The 11,592-nt window shown below is 62.3% G+C and overlaps 1 protein-coding gene across 1 annotated transcript in view; it reads left to right on the top strand.

Moving 5' to 3' along the window:
• MTMR14 (myotubularin related protein 14) overlaps nucleotides 1–11,592 on the top strand; it is a gene marked incomplete at its 3' end in the record, with an annotated part of 56,630 nt that overhangs the window by 35,189 nt on the left and 9,849 nt on the right. The window contains exons 13-18 of the mRNA XM_019504598.1: nucleotides 220–290; nucleotides 960–1,009; nucleotides 2,062–2,200; nucleotides 3,935–4,111; nucleotides 9,100–9,255; nucleotides 11,470–11,588. Of these exons, the coding sequence (XP_019360143.1) occupies nucleotides 220–290; nucleotides 960–1,009; nucleotides 2,062–2,200; nucleotides 3,935–4,111; nucleotides 9,100–9,255; nucleotides 11,470–11,588 (712 nt within the window). The remainder of the gene's footprint in view (nucleotides 1–219; nucleotides 291–959; nucleotides 1,010–2,061; nucleotides 2,201–3,934; nucleotides 4,112–9,099; nucleotides 9,256–11,469; nucleotides 11,589–11,592) is intronic.

The following is an 11,592-nucleotide window of genomic DNA, read 5'->3' as shown; positions in this document are numbered from 1 at the left end:
CTAGCCGGGTGTAGTGTGGCAGGAATGTGCTGGACGTCTTCTGCGGCAATGACCCAGGGGCAGCAGACAGGAGGCCCCAGAAGGGGCCCTGGCTGATGTTGAGGTTGGGAGGGTCTGGTTACTGCTGGTGTCTTGCAGTCGCCCACCCCAGCAGCAGGGCAGGGGTGCGGGTGGCCCCAAGCCATAGGTCCCCCTCACCTGCTTTTCCCCCTCCTCCAGATTTTCTTCTTCTGCTTCAATTTTCTGAAGCACATCACCTCACTGGAGTTCTCAGCTGCACCGCCGCCCAGGTGAGGAACCCGCGCCTGCCAGAAGAGCTTGTTAGTGCTGCTGCTGCAGGGAGATGCAAGCCCTGGTGTCCTGGCCCACTTTCCCTTAATGTATTCTGTGCTCAGAAGGCTGCAAAATGGGGCCGAGGCCTGGGAGGTGCCGAGGCTGCCCGGGCTGGGAGGAGCTCTCTGCTTCATGCCGCATCCAGAGGCTTCCTGAGCACAGATGGGCCTTGGAGCACGAGGGCTCCAGGCTGCTTGGGCCACCAGGTGCCGTGTGAGCCAGGAGGTTGGGGGCTATTGTACTGCTGAGCAATGTCCCCTGCAGCTCTGCCAGCCCTCCCTAAGGCTTCTCTCTGCTCTGGGGCAGCCACTGGCTGGTGTTCTGCTGCCCCTGTCCCTGCTCCAGCCCTCCAGCATGCTGGGGCTGCGGCTGGGTCCCTTCCAATTCAAGCCACATCTGGGGTTGGGGGTGAACCAGGGAGCCTGTTGTCCCTGCCCCTCGAAGGGACAGTGGGTCTCACAGCAGCTGTGAGGAGAGCCAGACCACGTTGGGGCCCCCCCTCCCTGGCCTGGTGGGTGGCAGCAGAGGTCTCCATCCTTCCAAGCCTGCCAGGGGCATGAGGATCCAGCTCAGACTAGCCCCTCTCTGGGTCTACACTGTGTTGCTGACTGTCCTTCTGTCCCCAGGCGGAAAAGCTTGCCCCCCGGCTTCACTCTGGAGGAGATCTGCATGCTCCGTGAGTACTACCACAGTGCTGGCTGGGTCCCTCAGGGCAGGCCCCTTGGTGCCCAGCATGTCATGTTGGGTCACATCTATGGCATTCATAGTTACAGAGCAGTGGGGCTGGCAGGGACCTGCAGAGGTCACAGCTAGTCCAACCCCCAGCCTGTGGCAGGATTAGCCCTGTCCAAACCAGCTCGGACAAATCCGTTGTCCAGCAGCTGAGCAAAACCACACGGTCACCCTGACAGCACCAGGCATCACACCCAAACCTGCTGCAGGTAGAGTATGGGGACCATAGTGGCCAATGTCGTGCTGCTGCTGTAGAGGTGGCTAATTTATGTTCAAGAGATCCAAGGAAGAGGCCGTGGCCCCCACTACAGATGAAGGCAAAAGCCCCATGGTCTACCAGTCCGGTCACTGGGTGAAATTCCTTCCTGACCCCAAATACGGCATTTGGCCTGACCCTGAGCAGAGGGGCAAGACCCTCCAGCTTTGTCGCAACAGGAACACTGGTGTAGCCCAGTTCCCGTCCCCAGCCCGGGCAGCAGCCAACACCCACTGTGTCATGGAGAGACTCAAGAACCCCGATGTGTAGTGGCAAAGGTGGGGTGGGGGGAGCAGTTCCCTCCGCCCCACGCTACAACCAGCAGAGCCCAGAAGCCTGGGAAATCCCCATAGTAGAGCACAAGCATTGCCAAACCTAGATCACCCTGCCCAGTGGCTGCCCAGCCTCCTCTTGGACACCTCCAGTCATGGAGAGTCCACAGCTTCCCTAGGCCTCTATTCTGCTGCCTCACTGCTCTGACAGTGAAGAAGTGTTTCCAGATATCCAGTCTAAACCTGCTTTGCTGCAACTGCCAGCCTTTGGTCCACGTCTTGCTCTGCAGCAAGAGAGAAAAGGTGCTTTCCCTCTTCGGTATGGCTGCCCTTCAGGTTGCATTCCCTTCTGCTCTTTACTCGTCCCGGATCTGGCCCTGGCCAGCGAAGTGGTGGCGGAGGGGGGTGAGAGGCATGCGTTCCTCTGCTCCTCATTGGAAATCAGTTGTTCGTGTCTCCCTTTCTCAGAGCAGAGGGACCGGGGCAGCACAACGAGCCTGAGCAGTGACTTCTCCCTGGGCGTGGAGAGCTCTCCCGGAGTGGTTGGGAGCTTCACCTACGAGGCTGTGGAGCTGATGCCAGCAGGAGCCCAGGCCCAGGCAGCCTGGTAAGAAGCTGGCCTGGCACATAGGCCGTGCAAGCTTGGCCAGAACAGGGCTGAGCACCGAGGGAAGCAGGTGTCGCATGCCCCCACAGTGCCCTGCTTGTGCAGTGCAGCTGATGGCTGGTTGCTGCAGCTTTCCACTCCGGTCAGGAGCCAGGGGGAGACCAGCTGCAAGCAGTATGAATACTGTCAGCATTACAGGACACTGGGGCCTGACCGAAAAGGCAGGAGATCCCTACCTTTGGCTGTCTCCTGCTGCTGGGGTAGGCCCGAGTCTATGGTCAGGGCAGAGCAGCTGTTCACACAGTTTGCTCACCTGGTTCCTAGATGCACTAGGACTGGGGACGCTCCCTGGAGCAGAGCTGGGTACTGGTGCCCCATTGGCAGCCCATGCTCCACAGCCTTCCCTGCCCATCAGGCCCGCCGCTCCCAGCGACTTGAGAAGAACGTGCGTGGTGGAAGGAAGACGAGCAGCAGTTGTCTCCCCTCCCCCACTCCTCTGAGGTGCTGGAGATGCCAGCTGGGTGCAGGGGGATTAATCAGGAATGTAGGTTACCCAAGCAAGCCGCACTCTGCTGTCAACAAGAACGGGGATAAAGCAGCTGGGAATCAATGCAGCCTGGGAGCTAGAAGCTTCCTGCCCCTGGGCCATCCTCCCCGCCTGGCCCTGCCAGCCTTTGCCGTGTGGCTGGACCCACTCATGGGAGGGGTGACCTGGAAGGCCAGGTCTGGACTCGAGGCCCAGGACCTCCCTGCTGGGGCAGCATCCAGCTGGCCACTCCTTGGAGCTTTCTAGAGGAGGCTCTGAGCAAAGGACGCCCTGTGTGGCATTGCTAAGATAGAACGGGGCTGTCCTGGCCATGCTGGCCTGAGTCCCCTTCAGGTTGTGTTTCTGGCAGCCTGCCCGGAGAGCCTGACGCTGAGCTGGGCTGGGGATTTCAGAGCCTTTCTCTGGGCTTGCCCCGCTCAGTTTAATTTTGCCTCTCCTCTCCCTGAACACAAGCGCTGAGGCCATTTTACACTGCAGTTAGTTTCAATTAAATCTGGGCCGTGCTGGGAGGCAGCTGAGCTCCTCTGGGCGAGAGGAAGTTGCAGCTGCTGGCAGTGTGGCCTTCTGAAAGCCCATTGCAGTGCAACAAGGGGAGGGGAAGGGAGCTGGCTTGTCAGGTTGTGGGGGAGGGGACCACGTAGTGCCTGGGCTGACACAGGAGTGGTGGCCAGTTTGCAGCCACAGCCACACCGCTGTTCCTGCCATGATCTGCAGCCCTGCCCATCACCAGGGGCATGGAGGCAGTAACAGAGCAGTTAGGATCTTGGTGTGGGAGACTGCACAGGGCACCAGGTGGCATCTGGGCTTGTGCTTTTGGGCATCCCCCCCATCCAAACCACTTGCCCAGGGTGATGCTCTCAGTGACTGCACATCTGCTCTGGTGTTTTTTGAAGTAGGCCATGGACCAGCGCGGCCCTTCCCAGCAGGGAGCTTCTTGCTTGGGCCAGGCTGATGCTGGATGGACCGGCGTGTCAGAGCGTGTGTGTGGGTGGATGGAGCCAGTGGGCATCTTGCTTCTTGCTCGTGTGGGTGCAGACAGGGAGCTCCAGCAGAGCAACAGGCTGGCTGGGCAGATCTTGGTGGGCACTGATGGGCCTGGCAGGGCTGGAGGTTGTGATCTGAGCAGCTGTGCTTGAAGCACGCACGTGAGGCAGCTGTTTCACCCCAGGCTCGCATCTTCTGGGCAGGAAGAAGAACCGCTCCTCATCACCACATGCTGCTCTCTGGAGCCGGGCGCAGCTGTCTGAAGACGGGCCAGCTGCCATGGGGTCACTCGAAGCCAAGTCCTCCAGCTCATCCTCATCCAACCACTCTGACCACTTTCTGCGCATTGGGAGTAGCCCGCTGGAGGTGCCCAGGCCCAGGTGAGCTGCACAAAAGAACAAAGCTCGTCTTGGCCAAAAGGGGGGCAGTTGCATCTGCGCAGCTTGGAGCTGCTGTGTTAGGACAGCCCAGTGGGGGCTCAGGTCTTGTCTTTGCACAGGGCAAAACAGGGCAGCAGGCCAGGGCCTGGGGAGAGTTGCTGTGGGGAGCCTGGGTGCTGGGCCTGCAGAGGAGGCTGGGCCTTCTCGCATGCCTACAGCCTGGCGGGGGACAGTCGATGGCTTGCTGTGAGCCTCAGAGGCAGGGTCTCCAGGTTCCCGTCAGCTCGTTGCTGGTGACTGCCATCCAAACCCACCCCATGAGCACTGCTAACCTCGGGCAGACGTGCCATAAAGGGAAAAGGTTTCCTTCCTGGTTTTCCTTGTTCTCTGTCCCCTGTGGGGTGTTTACAGCGGGGCAGGCCAGGGGCTGAGGGGGCCCTCGGCATGGTGTTCAGCCCTTGCTGCTGGAGTGTGATCCTGTTCTCTCCAAGATGAACTTGGAGAGGTGCCGGGGGAGGGAGGGTGGGAAGTAGGGAGGAAGTGCGGTCATAGAGATGGAAGCTGCTGTTGCTGGCACCTGGTGGCTGGAGAAACAGGCCCAGCTTCTGTGGTCTTGTCTTCGCCCTTTGAAGACCTGGGGAGCTATTCCTAGGCTGGTGAGCGAGCGCTGATCCCTGGTCGTGGGCACACAGCATAGGAGGGAGAAGAGGGGGGACCTGGCATGGGGAATGCAGGGAGGAGGCAAGGTGGGGAGGTTGAAATGGCTGCGGGGTCGGGGGAAGTTGCGAGGGTGACAGCAGGAGCCTGGAACTTGTCCCCCAGCGGCCAGGACTTGGCCGAAGCCGCTGCAGTTGGTCTTTGTTCCCCTCCCTCCCTGCCTGCAGCTGGCCTGGAGGAGGATGGCCCAGCAGTGCCACCCTGGATAGGGGCTCCCAGGACGTGTCAGCAGCTGCAATAGTGACTCTTGTTCCTCCCCATCTGGAAGCCACAAAGTGCCCGCGTGGCTTAGGAGCATTGCGCCTCTGGCTGCATCTGTGCAGGTCAGCATCTCACAGGACCCGCATGTGAACTGGCAGCAAGTGTCTCCAGCTGGAGCGCTCCATCCTGGAAGGAAGAGGAGGTTGGACTTCAGCACTGAGCTGGAGGGACAAGGGGCAGACCTGAGAGGACAGGAGGATGCTGGCATGTGGGTGGAGCTGTCACTGGGACCCACCAAGCAGTCACGTGGAGGAGCAGAGCACGTGGCGGGTGCTGCTGCCGGAACACGCGCGTCTCCATGGTGGTAGCTTCAGGGCAGCATCTGGGGAGGTTTTAAGCTGAGAAAATGACTGCACTTGACTTCTGATCCTGGTTGTGTGGCCATGGCAACAGAGTACTTAGCCACTGCCGCAGAGCAGGGAGGATGGTCCTTCCTGCCAGGCCAGCAGCCACTCGAGGCAGCTAAATATAGCCAGGCAGCATGGAGAGCCCACGGGGGGAGGGTGCTGGGCAGGGGGAAGCTGGCTGCACAGCCCCAGAAGCTCCTGCTGGTGTTTCATCGGGATGTCCTTGGGAGACAGCTGCCAGCATCACCTGGTCAGCACGTGCCCGCACCCAGCTGGACACAAGAAGCTTTGTGGTTGCTGTCTTCAGTGAGCCAGCTGGGCCCCTGGACAAGGCAGCCTGAAAGCAGGCCAGTGTGCTGGGCCTCTGAGCTGCTCCCCCTCTGTCCCACCTCCACCACGTGCCGCTTGCCAGAGTGCTGGGCACAGACCTCTGCAGAGCAGTGGTGGCAGCTGAGCAGGGCAGCCCGTCCACGTAGGCACCCGTGTGTGGTCAGCAGTGCTGCTGGCCCCAGCTCCTTGCTCTGGGGCCAGGGCGGATGGGCAAGACGGAGCCCCAGCCTGCGGTGTGTGCTAATGAGATCCGTGCCTGCATCAGGGCATTAGTGCACGCTGCTGACACTAATGTGGATTAGCAAACAAGATCAGCCGCGCCTGAATGGGCTTTGCTAAGTCCTGTTAAACAGACCCGAGTGCGGCGGGAGCCCGACTGCCAGGGATCTGTCGACGGCGGTGGCGGGAATTATAAGGGACTATTGTACTGGCTGCTGCAGCCTGTTCTGCAGCGTCGCTGCGAATACAGAGCCAGGCCCAGTCCAGCTGGTGTCTGAGCCTTCTCTTGCTGCTGCTCTGGGGCCTGGTAGCTCCAGGCTTTCGGACTCCCACTCAAGCAGCGTCAGCTAGTGTGGGGCGTGTTTGCCTGTTGTAGGGTCATTTATGGTTCTGGACCGACTCATGGATTTGGACTTGATTTGGCTTGGAACAGGGAAAAAAAAGCAGCGTCAGCAGCTGGGCCCCATGCTGGGCAGCAACGGGGCTGGACACCGGACTGCAGCTGGGGGTGGATTGCCTGAGGCTGGGAATGTTCCAGGAGCTGAGGGTTGGAGCTGCAGCTCTGCCAAGCCTCCCTCTGGCACCTGGGCCAGTGCTAGTGCTGCACCATGGCCTAGCCGGTGCCCACAGAGCCTGGCATGGCTGAGGGTAGCCAGAGCCAAGTGCTGCTTCCCAGCTGCTTCCAGGTGAGCGCTGGGAGTCCCCCCCCCATTCCCACCCCGTGCAGCAGGTGTCTAGTCTCTGCCTACTCCGCTGACAGGGATGCCAGTGTCCAAGCTCCATTCTAGCTCCTGGTAACCAGGCAGGGAGGCGTTACCCACTCGCACTGCACTGTGCTGTTGCCCAGGCCCACGAGAACCATCCCTTTCACTGGCTGATGGCTCCGTGCATGACCATTGGTGGAGGGTGGGCGGCAGGCAGGGCAGCAAGGCGTGGCTGGCATGTGTCCAGCTGCCGTGGGAAAGGATCTGTGGCTGTGCCAACACCTGCTGCCTTGGATCGCTGGTCGTGGGCACGTGTCCGTGCATTCAGCATGCTGCGGGGCATCCTGCAGGGGAGGCAGTGCCTGGGCAGGAGCAACCTACTTAACAGGAGCCATGTTGGGCAGCAGCTGCCAGGCCTCAGCCTGCCTGGGGAGCCCACAGGTGCTGTGGCCCATGCCTGTGCTCAGGCTCGGCTCTGGGCTGCTCTTTGCTCGCCAGTCTCACACTAGCCTCTTACCTCTGCCCTGCTCATGGCCCGACAGCAGTCCCCCTCCTGCCCCTATCCCTGCCATAGACCTTGGTCTCCTCTGCCCACAACTGAGAGCCGATCTGCCTGGCCCTCCCCATCATGCCCGGGTGGCTGCTGTCCTAGGTCTGTGGTATTCATGTCCCAGGGGCAATTGCAGTTCTGATGTGGTTATGGGAACCCGGGTCCTTGGGGAGATGAAGGGAACAGCAGGCCCAGGCTGCTGGACACCCCTTGGGCTCAGCTTGCAAATGGTGACGTGTTTAAATGAAAAATATTGGCCCCACTGGAGGTCCGGGAAGCTGAAACTCTTGCTGCAGAATTCGGGGGGCGGTGGGGGGGGCTGCAACTCAGGGAAGGGCAGCTCTTTTGGGGAGGGGCTGCTCTAGGTGACTCCTAGCAAAGTCAGCAGCGCTTGATGCCTCAAACCTGGCACCTGCACGTGAAGGCACTTCCCAGGGCCTTGGGAGCTCAGCCACTGCCGCTGGTCCCCTGAACTGTAAGTCCTCGGGGCAGAGGCTCTTTCTGTCTCGGTCTCTGGAGACGTGGCTGTTGCGGGGCCTGTGCTGCCCAGAGCTTCCCTGTCTCCTCCTCTGAGCTCTGCTGCTGTCCGTTAGCAGCAGCCAACAAGCTTTCAGCCAAGCCTGTGGAGGCCCCTGACCCTGGCGGGGAGGAGGAGGAGAGCTAAGAGCCAGGCAGGCTGGGTGGGAGCCCGGTTGTGGCTGCCTGGGGGCTGTTCAAGTGCAGTCGGTCTCGCCTCTTTGCCATGCGTCTTCCCTCGCACCGTTTGGACATCAGGGGTCCTCCCAAGGCTGAAGGGGCCTGTGGTCCCCAGCTGTAGCTGCCTCAAACTTGGCATAGACAGGGCCTTGGCTCCTGCTGCTAACGCTTAGGGGAACTGGAGGCGTCCGTCTCTGGCCTCCTGCAGACAGACGAAGCATCTCCACCACGTGACCCTTCGGAGCTCAGCATGGGCAGCTGTTGGCTGCAGCCCTGGAGATGCCAGGAGTCGTGGGCACAATGCAAAGGGAAAGGCCCAGGGACCTGCTGCCATAGGTTTGCTTTGCCTCTGCGCTGCCCAGCTCCCTGCCACACCGTGGGTGGTACCACCTGATGCACGCTGCTCTGCAGGCCCTGAAGGTTTCGTTTGCTCCCCAGAGGCCAGGGACATGAAGACTCTCGGTCAACACTGCCGTGGCTCTTCAAGGCTTTCACTCACGTCTGCCTGTCCTGGTGGGAGGCTGCATGCCCGAAGCTACGTCCCCTCCCTCAGCTGCTGTTCCTGTCCTGATGAACATCTCCCAGCTGGCCTCTGCCACACCACCCATCTGCCAATGCATGGATGTGCAGCATCGCTGGACGGGGCACGGGTGTAGCTGCTCCAACCCATCCAGCTGTGGTGCCTCAAGGCTAACTTGCTTCCCAGTGGCGGCCAACGCGGGGATGTTGAGATGTCTCCCAAGCCACCACCTGTGCTCTGAGGCACCAGAGCTGCCACGCTGGTGCCTGTCCTTGGGGCCCTGCAACCACAGGAGGATGTGAGAGCAGTGGGCGCATGCCCTTTGCAGGGCCAGCCTGTGCCTGGTATTCAGGCAGGATCTTGCTCATGGCTTCATAGACTCCTGCATGGCCTCTGCTTCTTGCTAGCTTTGCCCAAGTGGCTCACGGAAGGACTTGCTTCTTTACAGGCCTCAGCCAGCTTGGCTTCTCCTCTTGCTGTTGGAGGAATGGTCTGACTTATGCTCCGTGCTGGCACATTTCATCACTGCAGGCAGGATGCCATTGTCCGTGCTTGTGGGCACGCTGCGCTGGCCAGCTGTGCAGCTAGAGGCTTGTGGTTACTGGCTTGACTGACTGCCCCCATCTCCCCTCTCTCTGCCCCAGATCAGTGGACTGTTCCCTGCCTGGCTCCTCCGTTTCTACAGACTTTGGCAGCTGGCAGCTGGTGTCGGGGTGTGGCAGCATTCAGGAGCAGGCGGTCCTGAGCGCAGATGCCTCCCTCCCTTGCAGCCTCCTGGACGAGCTCCCTAGCAGCTGCCTGTAAGTGCACCAACAAAGCCCAAGGCCCTTGTGTGGCCGGGTCTGTGACTGTGGCCCGCAGGGCAGGCCAGAGCTGTGTTACCACCCTACCCCCGGGTCCCTCCCTGCCCTAGCGCGCACAGGAAGAGGCTTCTGCCAGGGAGCAGCCCACAGGGTGCTGAGGAAGGTGCGCGCCTGAACGCTGAGAGCTACTGTGGCCTCTCCTGTGGCTGCATCTGGTTGGGACCTGGGTTGGCGAGCGAGCTGGGCTGGCCGGCCTTTCCCCAGCCCCTCGCCTCCACCTCCCAGCCACGACCCAGACCTTGGAGGACTGGGGTTCCCCGCTCTCGCTCTGCCTGGACTTGTCCAGCCAGAGCGATGGCTGTGCCCTTGCAGGGACTAGGCCAGGGTGTGGGGCCGAGTGCCCGGCATTTGCGGCCTGGAAGCGTTAGGAAGCAAGTGGTCCCTCAAGGGCGAGATCCTGCGTGGGACTTCCGGGGATGCTCTCCTTCCTCATCGTGGGCTCACTGCCAGGCTGGCTGCTGCAGTCTGCTGCTGCCCTGTCAGCTTGTCCTGTGCTTGATGGCAGCACTGCCCCTGCCTTAGCACAGGCTGAGCCCAGGCCTCAGGGAGCCTCCAGCAAGGGTATGCAGATGAGAGCAGGAGACGTGGACAGCAGCGGTCTCCCAGGAGCCCTGTCAGCACAGCCAAGCTGCCCGGCAAGAGTGACCCTCTGTTCCCTGGGCCACAATCGGCTCCTGTGCCTTGTTGAACACCAGCACCCAGGCCCACCGCGAGTGGCTTTGGACATGGGCCGGAAGCCTAATGAGTCACTGCTGCCCCGGTGGCGTGGGGACGAGGATGGAGCATGCCAGGTGTGCAGCCCGGTGAGCTGGAGCAGTCTGCATGCGCTGCCTGGGCCTGGGACACAAGTGAGAACAGCTGCAAGTGTCGGGGCCATGCTGCGGCTGCAGGGGCTGGTCGCTGCTGGAGCCCTGAGCCGAGGAAGCATCCAGCCACAGCTGCTGCCAGGACGAGGAAGACTTCTCCTCCCCCCTGCCCTTGACCTCTGTTAGCCACCCTGCTCCTAGGAAATCTTGGCTGAGACTGGCCTGATCTGCCCCAGCTGCAGGCGGCTGCTGCTTGCAGGCCACATGCTGGGCCACCCCCGCCGCTGACGGCAGACTGCCAGCCTGCGGGCGAGGAGTCCTGCAGGTATTGTCTCCCAGCTGGGTCCATGATGCTGCCCCTCTGTGCAGCTGCGGGCTGTGGCCAGCTCTGAGGAGTGCTCGGCTGTGGTGCGGATGCTGCCTGTCTCCGGCCGAGCCCCTCCCTGTGCAACTTCCAGGGCGGGCAGAGGTTTTCTAGCTTCTATTGTGCTGAAGGTGCTGGTTCCTTGGAAACCAGCTCTAGGCTGGGCTCGCAGCTTCGCTGTTGTGCACCTGTGGCTGCGTCGGGGCTGCCGCGTGCCCTTAGTGCCCGCATGGTGCCCGAGCCCAGTGGGGCATGCAGCAGCGGGCAGCCAAGGGCCTGGAGCAGCTTGCGGGTGGTGCCACCGCAGGGCCAGGCCCTCAGGCTGCCGGCCATGGAGGACAGCCACCCCTCAAAGGCCAGCAGACTGAGCCGCCTCAGGGGGAAGCAGCCCAGGATGCAGGGCTGGGTAAACAGTCCCTGGTGCTGCCCGGGCATTGCTTCTCAAGCCTCCCACCCTCTCCTTGCTGCTGCTTCCGGATGGAGCTGCTGGCAGGGGGTGGCTGACACTTCCCTTCAGACGAGCTGTGCCAGGTTGCGGCCCGGGAAGGCTTGCGCGCGCCCTTGGAGCAACCTCTGCAAAACCTCTCCAGGGACGTGTGACAGGGCACGGTCAGCGTCTTGGAGCCATGCATGTGGCCTGCCCCCTCGCCCCCAGCGAGTGGCCTCGTGGCCCTGCAGCCCCCGGCTGGGATGGGTGGGGGGGAATTGCCCCCAGAGGCGCCGGGCGGCCTGTGGGAGCTGGTGCCAGCAAGGCCAGGAGCCCTCTCCCCAGCAGGCAGGGCTGGCTGCACAGGCCGGCGCCGCCGTGGGAGCTCAGAGCTGGACTCGCCCCGGCCCTGAGGGGGGTGAACGCGCCTGGGCTTCGGGCCAGGGAGGGGCTGGCGCGTCCCTCGAGCTGGGCGGCTGAGCCTGCGGCAGGGGTGGCGGGTCCGGGCTCGGGGGGAGCTGCTGACCGTCCCTCTCTGCCCGTCTGTCTTGCAGGCTGGGGCCCAGCAAGGACCGTGCAGCCCGGCTGGAGGAGGTGCGCGCTGCCTTCCTGGCCGCCTACAGCCGCACGCTGGGCCTGCGCTCGGCCGCGCCCGGCCCCGCCGGCACCGGCGGCAT

This window comes from Gavialis gangeticus, unplaced genomic scaffold (assembly GCF_001723915.1).
Source record: "Gavialis gangeticus isolate Ggan-Ray unplaced genomic scaffold, GavGan_comp1, whole genome shotgun sequence".
Classification (NCBI taxonomy): Eukaryota; Metazoa; Chordata; order Crocodylia; family Gavialidae; genus Gavialis; species Gavialis gangeticus.
Note: the sequence above shows the minus strand (reverse complement) of the source record. Positions and strands in the feature narration are given on the sequence as shown.